Below are 20129 nucleotides of genomic sequence, written 5' to 3' on the forward strand. Positions count from 1 at the left end.
ACCAGGGCTGTCAAACTCATCCGACCCCAGGGGTGGATCTGGGTGTGGGGGTTAATGCATTTGTCTCTCTGACCCCACTATCGACACCCCCCACCTCCCCCCCGTGGGGCTTCATACCCTAGGTTTTGGCATTGGCCTTCATCCCCACTTGCTATGCCCCTGAATTTCTGACCCCTCTAGGAGCTTTGTGAACCAGATGACGGCTTTGTGGGCAGGATCCAGTTCATGGGCCAACTGTTTGAAACCCTTGGGTTAGTTGTTACAACACTAAGTGGAGTGAAACCTCAGGACCTTAGGGATCTGGGCATGAGTTCCTTTTTGCCTGGCTCATTCAGATGGAAGTTAGTGATTGCCCTAGTTCAGGGATTGTCAACCGGGGGTATGCGTACCCCCAGGGGTACTTAGAAAGGACATAGTGGGTATGCGTGGGTGGGTGGGCAGGGATGGATCACGCCTTGGGACATGGTGGCAGCCTCTCCCCTGGTGCCTTCCCATACTTTGCTTCTTACCTGGGGGAGGGGGAAAGAGAGGGGCACGCCAGGCGCTGCCAGCCCCACACAGCATACCGTGGCGCCTCCCCATTCCCTACCTCAGCTCGCTGTCTGTGCCCACTCCCAGGAGCAGTGTGGGGGCGGGGGGCCAAGGGCAGTGATGCACCTCTGCCAGGTGCAGATGCACTGCCCGGCTGCCTGGGGGGAGGGAGGGCAGGGCTTGCACACAGCAACTGCCACCATCCCATGCTGGTGGTGCTGCCATGCCCTGCGCCACTTTCCTGCGACTGGTGACACGTGTGACTCCGTGGGCTGCTAATGCGCCTTGCACCTTGCGTACCGCCTGTCAGCAGCCTGCAGAGCCACACATGCAACTGGCCATGGCAAAGCGGTGTGGCAGCGGTGGCATGTGGGGGTGGTGGCTGTCGTGTGCTAGTCCCGCTCCCCCCCCAGCCATCTGGATGGCGTGTATGTGTCCCACAGGGGTGCACCACTGCCCTCACCCCCCCTGGCCCTGCTCCTGGGAGCAGGCACAGAGACACACTTCCCCACCCCTTGATCTGCCCCCACAGCCCCTTCCCTCTCCCCCACCCCTTCCCCCCACAAACACTTACCTGCTGGTGTGTGTGTGTGTGTGTGTGTGTGCGCGTGCACGCATCTCCACATGTCTGTCTGTGTGTGTGTGCGTATGTCTGTGTCTGTGTCCATGTCTGTGTGTGTGTGTGTGTGTGTGTGTGTCCCCTGCCTGCCTGGCGTCTTGGGGCAGTGGGGTGCAGAGTCCAGCCTGTAGCAGCAGCTGCCTCCACCCCATGTACAGATCTGGGAGGCATGTGCCCCCCAGACCCTCCCCCCACATTCCAGATGAACCACTCTTACGGCTCCCTCCCTCACTCCACCCCAGCTGTGCTGCACCTGCCCCTGCCCCACTCCCTCCTTCATCATGGGGGCCTTTATCTGCCCCCTCCCCCTTAAAACCAAGAAAAAATATAAAGGGGACATGAGCTGAAACTTTGAGGCAGAAGGGGTACTCTTGTTAAAAAAGGTTGAAAAACCCTGCCCTAGTTGAATGGAACTATATAAGAGGTGCCCCCATCTCCCATTCTGACAAAACAAGTTTGTTGTTGGGTGTGAATGCAGAACAGCTATCACATTTGTCAGCATAGCTCCTGCATTACTAGTGTCCAATTCAGTGCTTTGTAAAGCTGTTCGATATATACATAGTGTAAAACAGGGCCCCTGTAAAACCAGATTCTGTTCTGTGAGCATCACAAATAGCTATTGCCTAATCAAGTGTAATATCCAATGTGAGAATAAACAGAGAGATCACAGGAGACATATCTGAAAGAGAGTAAATATAACATTAAAGTGAGAGAGCGAGAATGAGAGAGTGGAAAGTGTATTAAAGTTAATAAAGTGTCGCAGTAGTGGGGACTGCATTTCACTGTGAAGGAATCTAATTTGGTGACTCGTAATTGGAGGATAACAGTCCTGCTGCAGTGGAGTTCACTGTTCGTTTTGCCAAACTCTCAAAATCTCTTGGTTCTCCCTGTGAGCTTGTTCTCAGAAAGGGAATCGAGAAGAAAGGCTGGAATCGATTGAAATTTCATCCCCACAGTCCTTTCAGTCTATAAGTAGATTTGGTTCCTTCTGTGAATATTTATCATCTATTTATTTATCTGATGGTATTAATGCAGTGTATGCACTCCTTGTCTGGCCTGGAAATAAGAGACCATGAACTGAACTTAAACTTTCTTCTAAGCATTATCAGGAGAAAACAGTTCTAAACAGTACAAGTAGAAAACTAGTCGTGAGTTGACCACACAAGCAACAATGTTCTACAATAAGGTATTGACTCCATGCCGGGCAACAGAACATAAAGCTGGATTGTTTTCAACCTTCTCCAAGGTCCTGTCAGTCTCATTACTGCTGTTATGGATATACTGTCTGTGCACCTGGAGAGGGAAGGAGGTTTGATAGAAGTATGTTAAGTAATGACCAGTACAGGGATATCCAGTTGGTCACTCCTATTTTATCTTCTCTACAACACAAGTACAAGATGATGACAGCTGGTGTCGTTTAAAGGAAATTCTGGTGTAGCTATCATTTAGATCACTGTTGCAGAATGGATTATTAAGATGAATAGCTTCATGAGATCCATCCATTTAATGAACAGCCTTCCATAATTTGAAATGCATGAAGCTCCTTTCAGAGAGTGAAATGGTCTCTTGAGCTGGGTATGGGCCTGGGAAGCAGGAGTGCTTGAGTTCTAATTCCAGCAAGCCTTTGTTTCCTTGGTGGTTGTAGGCTAGTCATAGATTAAGCACAGTGTTCTGGTTTCCAGATCTGTAAACTGACGATGATAATACCTCAAAGAGGTATTATGAAGATTAATTAGTTAAAGTTTTTAAAGGGCTTTGAAAATGAAAGGTACGATATAAATGTTAAGTCTTATTAAAGCAAGACTGAATAAACTATCAACTGTCCTGCAGGGAGCCATCTGACACAGCCAGGGGTTGAACTGATGACCTAATAGGTCTTTGCTATTTCTAACTGTTGTTTAAAAAAAGAAGTTGACATTTTCAGGTTGTGGCTCACAGGAAGATCTGCAGTTACACCACCTGGCAATAAACATTTATAAGGGACAATGGATTTTATGCTTCAGGCTAAAGATGGCCCCTAAATGGGTTTAGGAGGAAGAGTCTCCCATTTGCTATATAGCAATGCATAATTGGCCATCTGCACTATGAGCCATGCTGATGAATTGTGTCTCCACTCCCACAAAGTGGCTTAGGTGTCGTTACTGTGGCCATACTCACATGCCCTGCCCCTGCCAGTGTGACTTGACTTACATCTGTGGGGAAGGGGGGACCGCAGACTGAGTTGAGAGGGGAGTTCTGCCTCCAAGAGCTTTTCAGTCAGTCTTTGGCCTCTCAATACTGCCCAAAGGGAAAACTGGTGGTAAGTGTGTGACAATAGCTTTTGTGCTGGAGGCATACACACAGATACAGGGCTGACAGCACCACCTTGTTTCACAAAGGCAGCTGAATAGCCATGAGAGGACAATAATTTCCTGTTACTGTTGGCTTGAGTCTAAGGTAAAACCAGGCCTTAGTGATGACAAGTTGTGTATTCTTTGCTGAATCCCTTAACTCTCCAGTCTCTTTCTTCTCTCTTCCTACCTCTCTCTTCCTCTGAACTCTTAAACAAAGGTTGCTCCTGGATGTTTTCATCCAAAGCCCGCTGAAATTAATGGAGAGACTCTTGTTGATTTTTTGTGGAGTTTGGACTAGGCCTAGGTGCTGGACACCAGCATGGACCAAAAGTCTGACTAGAAGTGGGGCTTTTGCACCCCATGGATCAATGATCTGCCTTGAAGGCTGATTGCTGAATGGATTTGTTAGTTAATCACTTTCTCTTTCCTTCTCTCTTCTCCTTTTTTTTTTAGGGAGTGTAAGAGCTGAAGATGAGGCCCAGGGCAGAGTGCTATTCTCCACAGTTTTGGCTGGTGTTGGCAGTCCTAGCAACAACGGGTGGTGGGGCCCATGCCCAGAAGAGCCACCCCAGCATTGGTGTTGCTGTCATTCTCGTGGGTACCTCAGACGAAGTGGCCATCAAGGATGCCCACGAGAAAGATGACTTCCATCACCTCTCAGTGGTGCCCCGGGTCGAACTGGTGGCCATGAATGAGACAGACCCCAAGAGCATCATCACTCGCATCTGTGACCTCATGTCAGACCGGAAGATTCAAGGTGTGGTGTTTGCTGATGACACAGACCAGGAAGCCATTGCCCAGATCCTGGACTTCATTTCTGCCCAGACCCTCACACCCATCCTGGGCATCCATGGAGGCTCCTCCATGATCATGGCAGACAAGGTAGAAATGAGCTTTCTTCCATGATGAATCTGAATGGTTAAGCTTCATATACTGAGAAATAACCTATCAGGTGGCCAAGTGGTTATGGGGCTGGAGAGATTTGCTTCAAGAAAAAATTAAAAGAACCAAATATATGTAGAACGGTTGCATTACAGCTAAGAGGAGCATACTATCTGTGCAGAATTATCTGAAGTATACAAAGACCAAGGAGAGAAGAGCTGTGGAAAGGGATCCACTGTGGAAGGGGATTTCAATACTTTTTTTTCTTTGTAAAGTATAAAGAACCCTTTAGAGTTGTGATTTTTTTTTTAAGATTTCCCCCCCGCCCTTTTATTTTACCTTTGAAATTTCAGGGTTTAGCTGGGAGGGGTCCCGGTCCTCTGGGAGGTCTCAGGGATGGTTACTGTGACCTCTCACATCTTAATTGAAAGAAGGTGAGGAGCGAAGGTTTAATAAAGCCATGCTCTTTCCAAAGCATTAATTACTTATTGGAGTTAAATAGGTATTAACAAGCAAACAAAACCCCAGGACAGACCAGTCTGACTAATGATCCTTTCTCAGTTCCATTTAGCATATCTTTCATTTTGTTTTGTTATTCTAATTTCACTAGTTTCTCAGTCAACAAACTGCATTTCAGCAAAGATAAGACTTGAGTTTCTACTGCAGAAAGCAAACAGCTCCCCCCTCTAACCTTCCCTCCAGTTGGCCAGATTCCCTGTGAACACAGTAAAGGGGTGGGAGTGCAGCCAGTTCTGGCCTGCTGATATTTCCCCTAGCTTAGGAGAGCTGTCATCTGGCATAGAGTCAACATAGCTGGACCCAGCACTGACTCTCATGTGGCACAGGTGTAGAGGAAGTGGTAGGCATGGGATGAGTTGCAGCATACTCCAGCAATCTCCATGTGGCATAGGTTTAGTCCCTTGAGGCCACTGCTAGCCAGAATAAGCTGCAATAGGCCCTTGGCTGCTCTATCCTAGTGGGGCGTTAGGGTATAGTAGCCCTGTTCTTCTGCACCAAGTGCTTCTCCCTGCAAAAAAGCCTATAGGCCAATAGCTTTTGACAAACCCCACGCTTTCTCTCTTTGCAGATTAACTTTAAGGTATCTGAGAGTTATAACGAGACACAATTGGATGTAATTGTATGAGGGAAAATGTAAGCTGGCCATTAAGGAAACATTTCCTTAGAATGATTTCTGTTAGTCTGAGAAATTTGAACTAATTGATTGTGAATAATTGTCTTGTGAATAATTAATCCATATTTTGCATAGTTAGGAATAAATTAATGACAAATACTTTTTTCCCCCTCATTATTTGAGCAGCTTTATAGTTGGACAAATAACATTCAGCAAGTAATTTATTCGTTTTTTTAATCAGTCTTTGAATGAAAATAATAAATTATTCAAAAACACTTTTTTTCTTGCCAACTGATCAGCTCTGTATACCATGGCCCCACCCAGCCCTTTCCATCTGAGAGGAGCATCTGTCAACAGCTCTGGGCTTGATTCGCTATGGCCTTGCACTTCCGTCAGTCAGCAAAACTAGGGAAAAACAGATATAGAACATGCCTGGAATGGAACGGTAGCATTTTACACTGGCTGTACACAGGTGCAGATGACAACACTGGATACAATGCACTGGAAAATTGGGTCCCATGGTTTTAAATTTGGTGGTCCATATTTTGATTGTGAACAATATCAGTGACGTTGGTGGGTTTAAAGCACATTTATACTTGTAGTGGAATTTGGCTCATTGAGTTTTCATATATATATATATATATATATATATATATATATATATATAAAAATAATACCTGCTCATGTATTTTCACCTGGGAAGGCAGCATGTGGCCCTAATGTTCTATGTTGCCCATTGATTTCTACGGGAAATATTGGGAGTGGGCAGGACACTCTGGGGAGATGAAGACTGGGGTCTCTTTTCTTTGCAAAATTCCTTTTTACCACATTCCCCTTTTGTACATTTGCAAGCAGCTTAAATGAAAAGTTACCAGTTTTATAAAAAATCTAGAAGATTCTTTAAAAAAAACCAAAACATAACTCAAAATGGTTGACTTCATAAGTGGGTAATCCTTAATGGATAAGAGTTACTTGGTAAATTGAATAGTATATATGTATGTGTGTAAATATAGGGAGGGAGAGAAAGAGAGCTGTTCAGATATACACACAGTATTATATTTCATTAAAAATAATGAAGTTATACTACTAAGTGCTTAATGATCCATTTCCACACAGCTGAATGATAATGTCTAATCTCGATTGTTTTTTAGTCAGATTACTCTAAATGAGTTGTTCAGTTACGGCATGATCCTGCAAGGCACTCTGTACTTCCTGTGAGGTGCTGAATGTCCTTAACTTCCACAGAAATCAGTTGTGGCAGACTATGCAGCCTTTCAGAGGTCCAGACCCTTATTTTCAACTCCATAATGGTGCACCTATTTTATGCACGCCTGTAGTAAACCACAGATCAAAATCTGTGAAACTGCATAAAGTAAACTGTGCAGTTTCTTAGTGTTTTTTTAAACCATTTAAAAAAAAAAAAGGTTCAGACCATGTTCTCTTGCAAAAGATGCATATGAAATTCTGATTTACTGCCATTGGAATTTCATGGCTTTAGCTCAGCAAATTTAAGTCCAAGTACAAACAATTTATTTTGATGCAACATTAAGTTGGACAGTGTGGAACCCAAAAGGTAGGAGATTAAAAAATAAATCCAACAAGATTCCAGCTTAAAAGTTGACTCTACCACATTGTGCATATTATGTGTGACAGGTTAGGTTATTAAATCTGCAGCACTTACTTCCCTTAAGGGTCAGATAGTGAATGCTGCATTACACAAATAGATGCATTACTGAATTTTCAGGACCTCAACTGTTTGGACTAGAATCACCCTTAGACACCTAAGTCCATTTAGATACCCAATAGGTGGAATAGAATCTGGTCCTGAGTGTAACGTGGCAGAATTAATTATGCTGTTGGACTTCTATTTTTGCATTATTTTGACTGGCTTTTGTTCAAATTCACAACCTTAGTATTATATTAATTTTGTTTTTATATGTGTAATAATGATTTTTACTGGATCTTTTTGGAATTATAACTATTTGTGTGGTGGGTGTATGCATATATGTATATATAGTCTTTTGCATACATTTTTATTCTTTCTTTTCTTAGTGCTAATGCATCCATTTCCACCTCTTTAATATGTGCATTACATCTATAATTTAGCACTGGAGAAAATGGCTAAGTAATCTCTTTGGATATTGAGCCCAGTATTTATCTTTGGGAACAAGTACAGCTCAGGCATCACCAGTACAAGCTTCTTACCAGTACAATGTACCTGAAACTTTCTGTGGAGAGACCACCCTAAGCAGTAAGAAACTTGCTGAATTCTCACTGCCAATTCAATCCTTGCAGTCTCTTATGATTATCAGCATTATGGTGCCAGTTATTGCTCACTGTAAATGTTTTAATACAGACCTCAGTCACCTAGGAAATGGACTTAGACCACAGAATCCTTTTGGAAAGATCATGAATCAGAAGGAGATAATTTTCAGTTACTACTGATCTGTTAACTTGGAATAGGTGACATGGAGGTGATAATCCACCATATCCAACCTCTTGTACCATGGATCAAAAAACTTGTGTTTGTGGAACTCCTTAATCTTTTCACTTTGCTCAAAATTCTTACCCAAACCTCACTTATTCTTGTTTTGTTTTTGTTTTATATGAACTGTTTTTTTTTTTTCACTCCACCTAACAACGTTCTCTAATCGTGTGCTGGGGATGGAGTTTCTCTTTTCTCTCTGTTTGGGTTTTAAGTAGAAATTCTGTCCTGCTGTAGCATGGAAGGAGCTGATTGACAGGGATGAGCTGCAGCAGAAAGTAAACCATCGAGGTTGCAAACCAGGTTTCATTCTGATAAGCAACTAAAACGGTATCTTGTACTGGCAGACCTAAGACAGGAAATCTAGGAGGGACTTTTCCTCATGAAATTTTTGCTATTTCCCGCTATCACTTTTGGCCAGAACTTAGAAGCAAAGAGACCTTCATGGAAATGAAAAATATAACAAAATAAAAGAAAAGAGAATGAATTGTTCATTCTGGTTTGGGCCAATTACAATTTTATCAGATATGGCTCAGTTACATTCCAAAAAAACAAACCACTTGGCCAACTGGTGTCTTTAATTATTAAATATAATTTATTTTTGATAGGTGGGAAAGCAACCCAGTTAATGATGGAAGGGGAAAGAGGAGGAGCAGAAAATGCCCCGGGGACTGTTGTAGTACTGCCAACAAATCTCATTTCTGAACAGATGTGCTCACTGGTATGTCATCCCAGGTCCTGCACATCGCTCTTGCCAGTGCTCACTTTGAGTAGCCTTACAATAATGCAGTTGTGCACATGCCATGCAAGGGAAAATACTGGGTAAAGTTACAGGGATTGTATAGTTAAAACTCAACGGCTTTTTTTTTCAGGAGCCCTCTATCCAGTACATGTGCTGAAACCAAGAGAAAACACAGAAACAGTATGGTTAAATAAGGACCTGTGGTTAGTGTAATTAAGAAAAGCTTTAACTTTCAAGCTTTCAGAATTAGCTAGCTAGGGCTGTGTGGAGAATGGAAATCCTGTTTCATGGAGCATTTTTAGATTTCAGAATTTGTTTTCATTCTAATTAGAAATGAAACCTGAACATTTCAAGATTGCCTGTGAAAGAAGTTTTGGAAGAATGTTCAGTTTGCTTGACTCAAAGCACTCATGCCTTCCTAAAGAAATTGTGGAATCTCAATCCCTGGAAATTGTCAACATCAGGTTAGATAGAACCTCAGCTGGGATGGTTTAGTCAGGCATGATCCTGCCCAGTGCAGGGGGCTGGACTAGATACCCTCATGAGATCCCTTCCAGCCCTACTTTCCTATGAACCTAGTTCATTTAGACAAAAGTGAACACTTTGTTTTGATTTCCATTTTATTTTACATGACATTTTATTATTATACCTAAAAATACAATCGCACAGAATTTTGAAATACAGAACTTTGAAACAAAAAGCCTAGAAAAAGGGAATAAAAATATTTTGTTCTGAAAATGTAAAAACAGGATATTTCAATATTATTGGCTATTCCTCACTTTCCCCCTTCCAAAACAAAAATTCAGTAAAACATACTTGATTTTGGGAGTCATTTAATTCTTGCTGGAACTACATTCCCTGATAGAAAGAGTTTCATCAAAACTTTCCTAACCTGTTCTATTAAATAACAAGATAAAAAACTTTAAAACATATATTTTAAAATGGTAGTTCCTTTTTAATTCTTTAATTTTTTAAATTCAGGTGTGATCCAAATCTTTTACTTAAAATACTTTTGCTTTATTTTGTCCCTAAATCATAGCTCTGTCTAGCTGATAAATAATGAACCCAGTATTTACTTATGATTATGATAATAACTCTTCCCATCAGAGATGGGAAAGGCTCAATTCTGGCCAGTGACACCTCTGAGTGCAAGGAGAATCCAGGTAGTGCCACAAAGCTCATCTCTCCATAATGAAGCTGTCCTAGCCTACATCACATCACAATAAAAAAATGCAGAGTTGGTATCCTTCCCTTGGTCATTTATAGCTATTTATAATCTGCTCTGTCCAAGACCATGGAATTAGTTTTCCAAGACAACTGTGATTTTGTTGTACTCTATTCCGGCACTGTTTCTTCAGATGACATAAAATTCTAAACCTTCCCTCATAGCTTGAATTGTAGCCCTCAAAATCTATCTTGAGGTCAGAAGAACTTTAGTTAACCTCTCTAGACTTTATTTTAAATCCCATTGCTGCTAGGTTCCAGCTGGAAGAAGAAATATTGAAATAAGTGTGTGGGAAGTGTGTTTGGTTTCATAGACAGTTCCAGCCTGTTTGGGATCAGCTGTGGTATTCTCATGGGAAAAGCTGCTTTTCCCTGCTTTTTATCCCCAGTTTGCAGGTGGGTGGTATTTAGATAAACCTCCACACCCCTGAGGACTTATCTAAATAAAACCTAGGGACCTTTTGAGATCTGACCCATCATTATTTTTAATGGTTATTATAACAACTTTTTTTTTAAATACAAAAGTATTAAATCAATTTGTGACATCCCCAGTCAGATGAGAAGATTAGTTTCTCCATTCTGAAGACAGCAGACCTTTCATACAACCCCAAACAGTTTCTTGTCTCACAAAATCTAAATTAATTACACTCAAATTTGTCCTTACCCAAACTGGCCTCAAAATGAAATTGAAAACCTGGAGTGTGAAATTGACTGATACCGCTGCCTTAGATCCTTATGTCATTCATCAGTAACTGCAGGACAGAGAGAAACAATTCTTTCCAGGGAATCTCTTACTCTGCCTTTTATTTTGCTTCATTAAGCAGGTTTGGCAGGAATGGATTATGAAGGAATTAAGGGAGTTAAAATCACACGGCCTGGAAAAAATAGAGGACACAGGAAGAGATAATATTGTAGTCTTTAATGTTTTTCAGGCCCTAGAGAGATTGATGCATGAGAAGAGATTACAAGATAGATAGGTAGACATACAGAGAGATAGATACTCTGTGTGTGTCTATATATATGATGCATATATGTATACAATATATATATTGTTGCTTGGCTAAAAAGTTACTAAGGGAGGCTGTAGTCAAGATCTGTGGATAGTGGGTGGGTATATACTGAAGAGAGGAAAACTTATAGCTGTTTAAGTAGGAGCAATGGGGTGAAATTGAGCAAAAGGAGCATTGAAACTGGAGATCAAGGAAAATGTCCACAGAAAGCTCTATTAGACTGTGGAGGAATCTTCTCTGGGAAGTGGTAGAAGCCACATCACTTATTTCAAACTTAGAGTGGACTAAGCCTTTGAAAATGAGCAGTAGGGATCAAGCCTCCCTTAGCCAGGCTGGGTATGGAGGGAATATGGACAAACTTAGAAAGAAGAATAGGCCAGCAAGGCAGAGAATATATGAAGAGGGAGAAGTAGGCAAAGGAGTTCTTTTTTCTGAACCTTGGATGATTGAAAAGTTTTATTAAAATAAAACCTGTGAGGCAATTAAAAAAACGCCAACAAACTGTCATGATTCTTTCCTCCCTGTGCTGTAGTTGTAGCTCCTGGCCACGTATTTGCGATGTTCCTCATGCTAATTATAAACAGAAGTTTCAGGAAAAGCAGACTGGGAAAAAAAATTAAGGGAATGGAGTTAGACGGAGAATGTAAAAACAGGAGAGAAAAGGAAGGTATATGAAACCTGGCAGATTATCTGTGGGAGGCATTGTGGCCAGCAGATACAGCACAAGTCTGGAAGTCCAAAAGCCACTGTTCCATTGGCAACTCTTAACATACTCAACATACTGGCAGTATGACTTGGGGAAGTCAGTCAACCTCTCTCAGCTGCAGTTTCTTCATCTACAAAATGGAGATAATGATATTTCTGGAAAGTGCTTTGAAGTCTATTAAATGCAAAGATGTAGTTCATTGTTGGGTACCGATTAATTAATTATTCTAATTGAAGTAAATATGATGCTTTTATAAAAATGTCTAAACTTCAGGAGAAGAAGCTGAAGAGTGGGTATCTGAGTAACTCTGGTGTGTAGGAAATATTATAATAGGCAAGGCTGATTGCACTGCCTGTTATTAAGGTTGCCTAGTTATTCCCATTCTAAGATCCTAATTTTAATTGCCTATAACTAATACCACACCAGGCTGAAATTTCTGCCTGCCTTGGTAGAACATTTTTATATTTTGGAAAATTTCAGCTAAATGATTCAGCTTATTCCCAGAATAAAACTGGAGAAAATATTTGTAATTTATTTTTCATGTTAAAAAATGTCGGTGACTTTCTTAGTCAAATCTAGCTTCTCTGCATGCTTTGGAAGAAGGATTTGAGATTTGAGCAGGGGTGTACTGACTATCAGAGACATGATTTTGTCATGCCTGTGTAAATTTACCAAAATTTGACCAAGTGAAAAGCTTTCATAAACACCATTAGCCTTGCTCTGTAAAGGTTCTTACATTTCTTACAGGATTTTGTCTGAATTGGGTATGATCCAGCTGGGGCTCTGTAGGAATTCCCTAGCAGTTTTATCTCTAGGCTGCTATTCACTGCACAGGACTGGGTAGAGGACTGAAAGCAGGGAATCTGTCCTTTCAAGCTTTCAGTGAGGTCCGTGTAGGACTCAGACAGCAAGATAGAAGACACTGCCTGATTCAGATGCTGAGATGGCAAGAGCCAAACCTGGAAGAGCAGGGGATCAGGAGAAGGAATTGATTGGGAAAAGGTTCCTGGACATGGCAGAACCTGGGATGGAAAGCTAGTGTGGGGAAGTGGACTGGGACTTGGGACATGGAAAAACTGTTGACTGGGCAAGGAGGCTGGGGATGTTGGAGGCTAGGATTGCGAACTGGTCATGGAGATGGCAACTTGCTGAGCAAGGAGCTGGGGACTGGAGCTGGGGACTGAGGGGTGACTGTGACTGACTCAGCAAAATGATTAGGACTGAGAGCCAGGGGCTCTGTGGTTGGCTGGGCATAGGGGCTGGCAACTGGGAAGGGAAGAGAGAAGCTAATAGCTGTGAGAAAGACAAATTAAATGAGGAACTTAGTGGGACACTAGGACTGCCTGGGCAGTGGGAATGGAACTGAGAACCATTCAGGTAGGGGAAAAGAGTTAGGAAGGGAAGAGACAAATCACATGGAGAGCTGGTGGGAGTGCAGGGAGAGGACCTGGGACAAGGAGCCAGTGGGGAGACATTGAGATGAGACAAAGGAGTCAAGGGAGAAAAATTAGGACAGGGAACTAATGGGAAAGGGAAACATGGCTTGAGGAGCTGTAGTGCAATGAAAGGTGGAGTGACCAAGGAACCAGGTCTGAGGTGCAACCTGGGAAGGTTGCAAAAATACCAGCAACTGCTCTGCTGGCCTTGTCACTGTCAGCTGCAGCCTCATGTACTGCTGCCACCCAGGGAATTCCAGTGTCCAATTACGACCTTGGAAGACAGGCAGATCAAATGAAGACTTGAGAAGGGGAAACTGGGACTGGCTAAGGAACAAAGAACTGGAGGTGTAGAAGAAACTGGAAAGGTCAGAAAAGGACATGAGGCAGCAAGAGGGAGACTAAGGCTGGGGCAGAGAGTTCAGAGGGGTGAAACCACTCCTTGCTGGGCAGGATGACCAGGACTGGGGTAAGAAGCCTGAGAAATGGAGACTGGAACTGGTTATGGGAGGAGACTGGGACTGGACCTATTTGAATTAAAAAGACCGTGGGCCTAGCCCACTAAAAATCGGGGGCTGCCACTGTTTGGGTGGCCAGAGCCTTTAAAAATCCAACAGATTACGGGGGACAAATCATAAGAAAACAGGGTGTGCATATGAGAGGTCATAGGGCCAAAACAAGTGCTGTCTGGGGAGACTGGGACTAGAACAAGAACAGGGATGGGAAAGAGACAGGACTGGAACAAGGCCAGGTTGGAAGGGAAAAAGCAATCTGGGTTAAGAGTTTATAACTCACTAGAGCACATTCCCCTCCAGATCATGGAATGGAACCCAAGATTCCCGACTGTTTCCGTTCCTCCACTGTGAGCAAATATCTGTTGGACCCACTGCAAATTTCCCATTCCCCTTTCATGCTGGACTACATAGAGAATACTGCTGCTTTCAATTACTCCATTAGTTCAAGTGTCAGAGGCAATCTAAGGGGTCTAACCTTGCTGCTGACCCCTTTGGTATCAATAAGGTGCTACAAGATGAAATTTCTGATGGTTTAGGATACTTAAAACCCAGGCTTCTCACAGGTCATCATTTATTGTGTGCACTCACTGTCTGGGTGCCCAGCTCAAGCCTCTGGAGTGTGCTTTGCAAAAGTGCTGAGCACTCACAATTGCAACTGGACTCGGTGGGAGCCATGCTTTGAACATGTTGAATGTGACCTAATCATAAGTACTATGAAAAGCTGGGTTGTAGGAAGCTCACATTGGGTCTGCAATTAAGGCAGCCTTTGACCTGAATCTAGGGATGGGCAATTATTTTGGCTAGAGGGCCACTTAACGAGTTTTGGCAAGCTGTTGAGGGCTGCTGTAGCAAGAGCTCATCCTGGGAGTGGCCGTGATACCCCCTTGTGGCCGCTCAGCCCTTGCCAACTTATGACTCTCCTTGGGCAAGCTCCCCTTGACTCAACTGCCATGCCTTGATGTTATTATCTGTGGAGATTGCCCCAGGGCTTCCCAAGATGGGTCTCTCTCATGACCACAGGTGTCCATGCTCATTGCCTTAAGGCAATACCCACTCCCATTCCTCACAGATGACATCCTTACACTTGTCCTTTCTGAGCTATGGGCTCCCAGCCCCAGTTCTCGCCCCTCCTGGGCTACAGGCTCCTTGGCCCTCTCCATCTCTGGCAGTGGCCCCTGATCTTCAGTCTCCCTAGACCAGGGGTGGGCAAAATGTGGCCTGCGGGCTGGATGCAGCCCGCCAGGCCACTCTGTCTGGCCCGCAGGGCCCTTAAAACATTTAGAAAATTAATATTTATCTGCCCTGGGCTCCTGTCATGTGGCCCACGATGGCTTGCCAAAACTCAGTAAGTGGCCTTCTGCCCAAAATAATTGCCCGCCCCTGCCCTAGACCTTGGTCCTGCTCCTAGGCCAGTTGAGATCTCCATTCTCCCCAGTCCCAGCAGTCTCTGGCAGCAATCCCTGATCTTCAGTCTACCCTGGCTCCACTACTAGGCCAGTTGAGATCTTTGGGCTCTCTTGGCCTTGCTGATGCTCGTCTCTCTTGGTGCTCCAGATGTCTGGGCTCCCTGGCTCTATTGAAATATGCTCCTCTCTGGGCTTTGGCCCCCTGGCCCCACAGGCTGCACTCTGGGCCCTCCAGCCCCAGGCTCTGCCCTTCTATGGGCTACAGGCTCACCCACCCCTGTTCCCAAGTCTATCTCTTCCAAGGCCTGCCTCTCCAGGCTGTGGGCTCAACTGATCCTGTTCTCAGGTCTGCCTGTTTCCAATCTCCATGCTGCTTACTCCAGCTCAGTTGTTCTACTAGGAGTCCTGCTGCCAGTAGCTTCTCTCTCTTGGGCTCCCAGGGCTACAGTCCTTGACCAGCTCAGGCTTTGGGCTTATATGCCTCAAGCCCAGCCCCCTTCCAGTCAGAAGACTCTGTAATTGGCTGACACATCTGCAGGCTGCTTTCTGAGCAGCCTCTTCTCTTAAAGTGACAGATGCACCAAGAGCCCTGTCACAGTTGCACACACAAAATAAAACGCGAAGATATCACTTTAACAAATTAGAGATAAAAAAAATCGTATGGTAAAAATTAAACTTCTACTATAAAATATTGAATTTTACTTCAAAAAATAATTTTTGTTCTGATTTTTTGAGTAGCTTAGGTAGAGGATCAGAATAAATCCTGAGCATAATAGCTTAGATTAAAGTCTTAATCTTGTATATTGACAATTAGGTTAAAGAAAAACAAACTCGCTCAATGGGAAGAATGAAGCCTCTGATGTGCCTCTCTGTGAGTACCCTCAGCATTGCCACAGGCTCCCAAGCCACAGGCAGGTGAGGTACTGCCAGCCCAGCCCAAGCAGGGGCACCGGTGCCTGAGCATGGCTCACTCAGGGCCTGTTGTGTGGAGCCAGAAGGGTGGGCAGGCAGGCAGGTAGGGCAGTTTCTGCCCAGCGTACCCTTCAGCACCAGCAGAGGCTGGTGCTAGAGCCACCACCCATGCCACCCTCCTGTGAGCCAGATAGAATCAATAGGTGGGCTGGATATGGCTTGCGAGCTACATTTTACCCACCCTTGCCTTAATCTCTCTGTGCCTCTGTTCTCCCTCTGAACAAAAGGACCAGCCTCAACACTCCCCTCACATAGGTGCTATGAAAATAATTTCATTCATCTTTAATGAAGCTGTCAGATACTGTCTTTTTTAGATTCTTATATGGAGTCCCTTGCTACGGTACGTGGATGTCATGCTGCCTCTAATGTGTTTATCTTCAGAACACCGCTGTGACAGAATATTGCTATTTTCTTCATTTTTAAAGGGATAAACCTTGGTACAGAGAGGCTAAGTGACCTGACAAGGCCAAACAAAAAGCCCATGGAAGAGAAAAGAACTGAACCCGATCTGCAGAAAAAGACTTGGGTGTTATAGTGGACAAGTATCTGAATATGAGCCAACAGTGCGCCCTTATTGTAAAGAAGGCAAACAACATACTAGGCTGCATTAGTAGAAGTGTTGCCAGTAGACTTGAGGGAAGTAATTCTTCTCTCTGTTCAGCACTGATGAGGCCACATTTGGAGTACTGCATCCAGTTTTGGGGACCCCACTACAGAAAGAATGTGGACAAATTGGAGAGAGTCCAGCAGAGGGCAATGAAAATGGTGAAGGTACTGGGGCACGTGACTTTTGAGGAGAGGCTGAGGGAACTGTGCTTATTTTGTCTAGAGAAGAGGAGATCGAAGGGGTATTTAATAGCAGTCTTCAATTATTTGAAGGGTGGTTCCAAAAATGATGGAGCTATACTGTTCTCAGTGGTGGCAGATGACAGGACAAGGAGCAATGGTCTCAAGTTACAGCAAGGGAAGTTTAGGTTAGATATTAGGAAAAATTTTCTTACTAGGAGGAGGGTAGTAAAACACTGGAACAGGTTACCCAGAGAGGTGGTGGAATCTCCATCCTTGGAGGTTTTTAAGACCTGTCTAGACAGAGCCTTGGCTGGCATGATCTAGTTGGGGATGGTTCTGCTTTGAGCAGGGGTTTGGACTAGATGACCTCCTGATGTCCCTTCCAACCTTAATTTTCTGAATCTATGATCTCCCATATCCCAGTTACATGCTATAAGCAACAGGCCATCCTTTTTCCTGAGTTAAGGGCACTGTAGAAATGTCCAGAAGGTAGTGAACAATTATGTCTTCTGAGCAGGGTATGTGATCACTAAAGCCCTGAGGAAAAAATCAAATATCGAATAGCTATTCATTAAGGGAGTCCCCGCCCCGTCTGCCATCGGGAGAGGCAGAAGTCCCATAGAAGAAAGAGTGATTGTTTTATCAAAAGGAACATCATAATGCACAAGCACAAGGGTGTGGGTTTGTGCAGGGGGTGAATTAGGATTGTACAAGCATTGTGGCATTTCCTGACTTTTTAGTGCTTTAGTCCTAACCTTAGTAATATGTCATAGAACTCTAGGCATGAGACAGGATGTGTGGAGGAGAGAAGATGATGTATTAAAAGGTTAATAATAATATAACAAAGTTTACAGAGTTTTATGAATTCACAAGGATACATTCAGTTAGCCAAACTTGTTAATGATCAGTTTCGCATATCTACCAAACAGACCTTTTCAACAGACTGGGAGATCTGTCTGTTAATAAGTTTTTATTCCCACCCACGCTTTTCAGAAGGGACCAGTGATTTGTGCCTGACAGTTTTGAGGAAGAGCCTGAGATACTGTAAAGAGGATTCAGGTGTGGTGAGAGCTAAGGACCAGCCCTCTGATCATCAGGTTGCTTGAAGGGGATTCAAGCTGGGGTCCAAGAAATCAAGGGACTGCAGATAAATGCCCTCTGTTGTTCATGTTGGCAGTTCTTATTAGGTGTCCATGGAGCTGATTCAGCCATGCCCTCCTGCAGCCACTTATCCTCTTTTTTACTAGTTTTAGGATGGGATACTGGGAGAAGAGAGAATTGCAGCGACAAGCAGGTGAGACTCATCCAGCCCCCACACATTGCTGATTGCCAGCTCCCTGGAATCTGGCCAGTAGAATTGCTGCTGAGCTTCTGTGCTGGAGGGAACTGACAAAAATAGCAGTGAGGCTCTGAGATGGAGCTGTTGGCCCCTCCAGGTGTGTGTGTGTGTATTATTACTCTCAGTTCAGTTTTCTGTCATGCCCCCTGTGTGTGTTTATTTTGGTGCTTGCTCACTGTGTAGCTAGATCCCCTGCCTTGCTTCCTAGCTCACAGGCGTGTGGTGGTGACAAAGAAATTAGGGTTAGAGAACTATGTAACATTAACTTTGTAGACAGTGGGGCAGAATTACTGCTAACTATTACAAGGTGGCCATTGTGTGCATTCAAATATTGTTCCTTGACCACTTTTGGCTTCCGTTCTGTTCTCTTCTCTGTCTCCCTTTCTCTCCCTCTCTCTCTCTTTCTGCCTGCCATTCTACCTTTTCTCTTAATTAATTATTGTTTGCATTTTGCTTCCACAAAGGGAAAGTGCTGTATAAATGTTAAGTGCTGTTATTATTATTATTTCTTCTCTTTTTCCTTTGCATCCTATTCCATGTATTCACTCTCCATTGTGGCTGGCAAAGAGAATGTGTGGGCCTAAATTATTTATAAGTGCATGAGAGTAATTACAGAAATGATTTAATTACTCGGTTAATACAGTTCTGCACATCACAAGCCTGGCAGGCTGGTGATCCTTTCATTGTAGACTCAGGTGTGCATTGTGCACCATGTCAGTGACAAATAGGTAAAGGAGATGGAGAAGCTTGGGGAGAAATTTCAAGCAGCTGAGCCCATTCTTGATTTATTTTCCTGCATTTAAATGGCCCAACCCAACTATCTGGTGAAAGAGCTGTGTAAAATGTTGATGCCCAACCTCAATTCTACACAAACCATGGCTTGGAAGTTTAATTTATTCACTAACAATCACTCTATGTATATGGAAATTACAAACCTGAGATGAACTTGTTGATTTAAGTTCTACTTATACTTAATGACTATAAATAAGACTTAAATGGTACAGAGATCTTTCACAAAGCTGGGTTAAATGCAGAGCAGATCCATCCTTGCAATTGGCTGCCTTTACTGCTCACTAACTTGTGGGTTCTCAAGTAATGGCATGCTTGGAGTATTTTAATAGATTCACAGATTCTTAGATGTTTGGGCTGGAAGGGACCTTAGCAGATCATCGAGTACAACCCCCTGCCCGGGGCAGGAAAGAGCGCTGGGGTCAGACAACCCCAGCCAAGTGTATGTCTAGCCTTCTCTTAGAAGACCCCCAAGGTAGGGGAGAGCACCACCTCCCTCATAAACCCATTCCAAATTCTGGCAACCCTTACCATAAAGAAGTTCTTCCTGATATCTAACTTAAATCTGCTCTCCATTAATTTATGGCCATTGTTCCTGGTTACTCCAAGGGGTGCCCTGGTAAACAGAGCATCGTCTATTCTTTGCTGTCCCCCACGATGAATTTGTAGGTAGTCACAAGATCACCTGTCAGCCTTCTCTTGCGGAGTTGAAGAGACCCAGGGCCCTCAGTTTCTTCTCGTAGGACTTTTCCTGTAGGCCCCTAACTATACGAGTGGCCCTCCTCTGAACACTGTCAAGGTTGTCCACATCCCTCTTGAAGTGCGGTGCCCAAAACTGGACGCAGTACTCCAACTGTGGCCTGACCAGTGCCACATAGAGGGGAAGTATCACCTCCCTGGACCTTTTTGTCATGCACGTGCTAATGCATGATAAAGTGCAGTTAGCTTTATCGATCGCTTTGTCACATTGACGACTCATGTTCATCTTGGAGTCAGCTATGACTCCGAGATCCCTTTCCACTGCTGTTCTGCTGAGAAGGTCCTCCCCCACCCTATAAGTGTGATGGTAATTCCTTCTCTGTAGGTGCAGCACCTTGCATTTGTCCTTACTGAACTGCATCCTATTCTGTTCTGCCCATTTTTCCAACCTGTCCAGATCTGCTTGAATTCGTTCCCTACCCTCTAGTGTGTTAACTTTATCCATAGTTTGGTATCATCT

At 43.7% G+C, this 20129-nt stretch overlaps 1 protein-coding gene across 2 annotated transcripts in view; it reads left to right on the forward strand.

Annotated features, from left to right (window-relative positions):
- Window positions 1–20129, forward strand: part of LOC132250084 (glutamate receptor ionotropic, NMDA 2B-like) — a 204243-nt gene that overhangs the window by 53165 nt on the left and 130949 nt on the right. For both annotated transcript variants that reach the window (XM_059726263.1, XM_059726264.1), the window contains exon 2: window positions 3937–4365. In XM_059726263.1, coding sequence (XP_059582246.1) covers window positions 3955–4365 — 411 coding nt within the window. In that variant the 5' untranslated portion in view covers window positions 3937–3954. The remainder of the gene's footprint in view (window positions 1–3936; window positions 4366–20129) is intronic.

The sequence above is a fragment of the Alligator mississippiensis genome, chromosome 4 (assembly GCF_030867095.1).
Source record: "Alligator mississippiensis isolate rAllMis1 chromosome 4, rAllMis1, whole genome shotgun sequence".
Classification (NCBI taxonomy): Eukaryota; Metazoa; Chordata; order Crocodylia; family Alligatoridae; genus Alligator; species Alligator mississippiensis.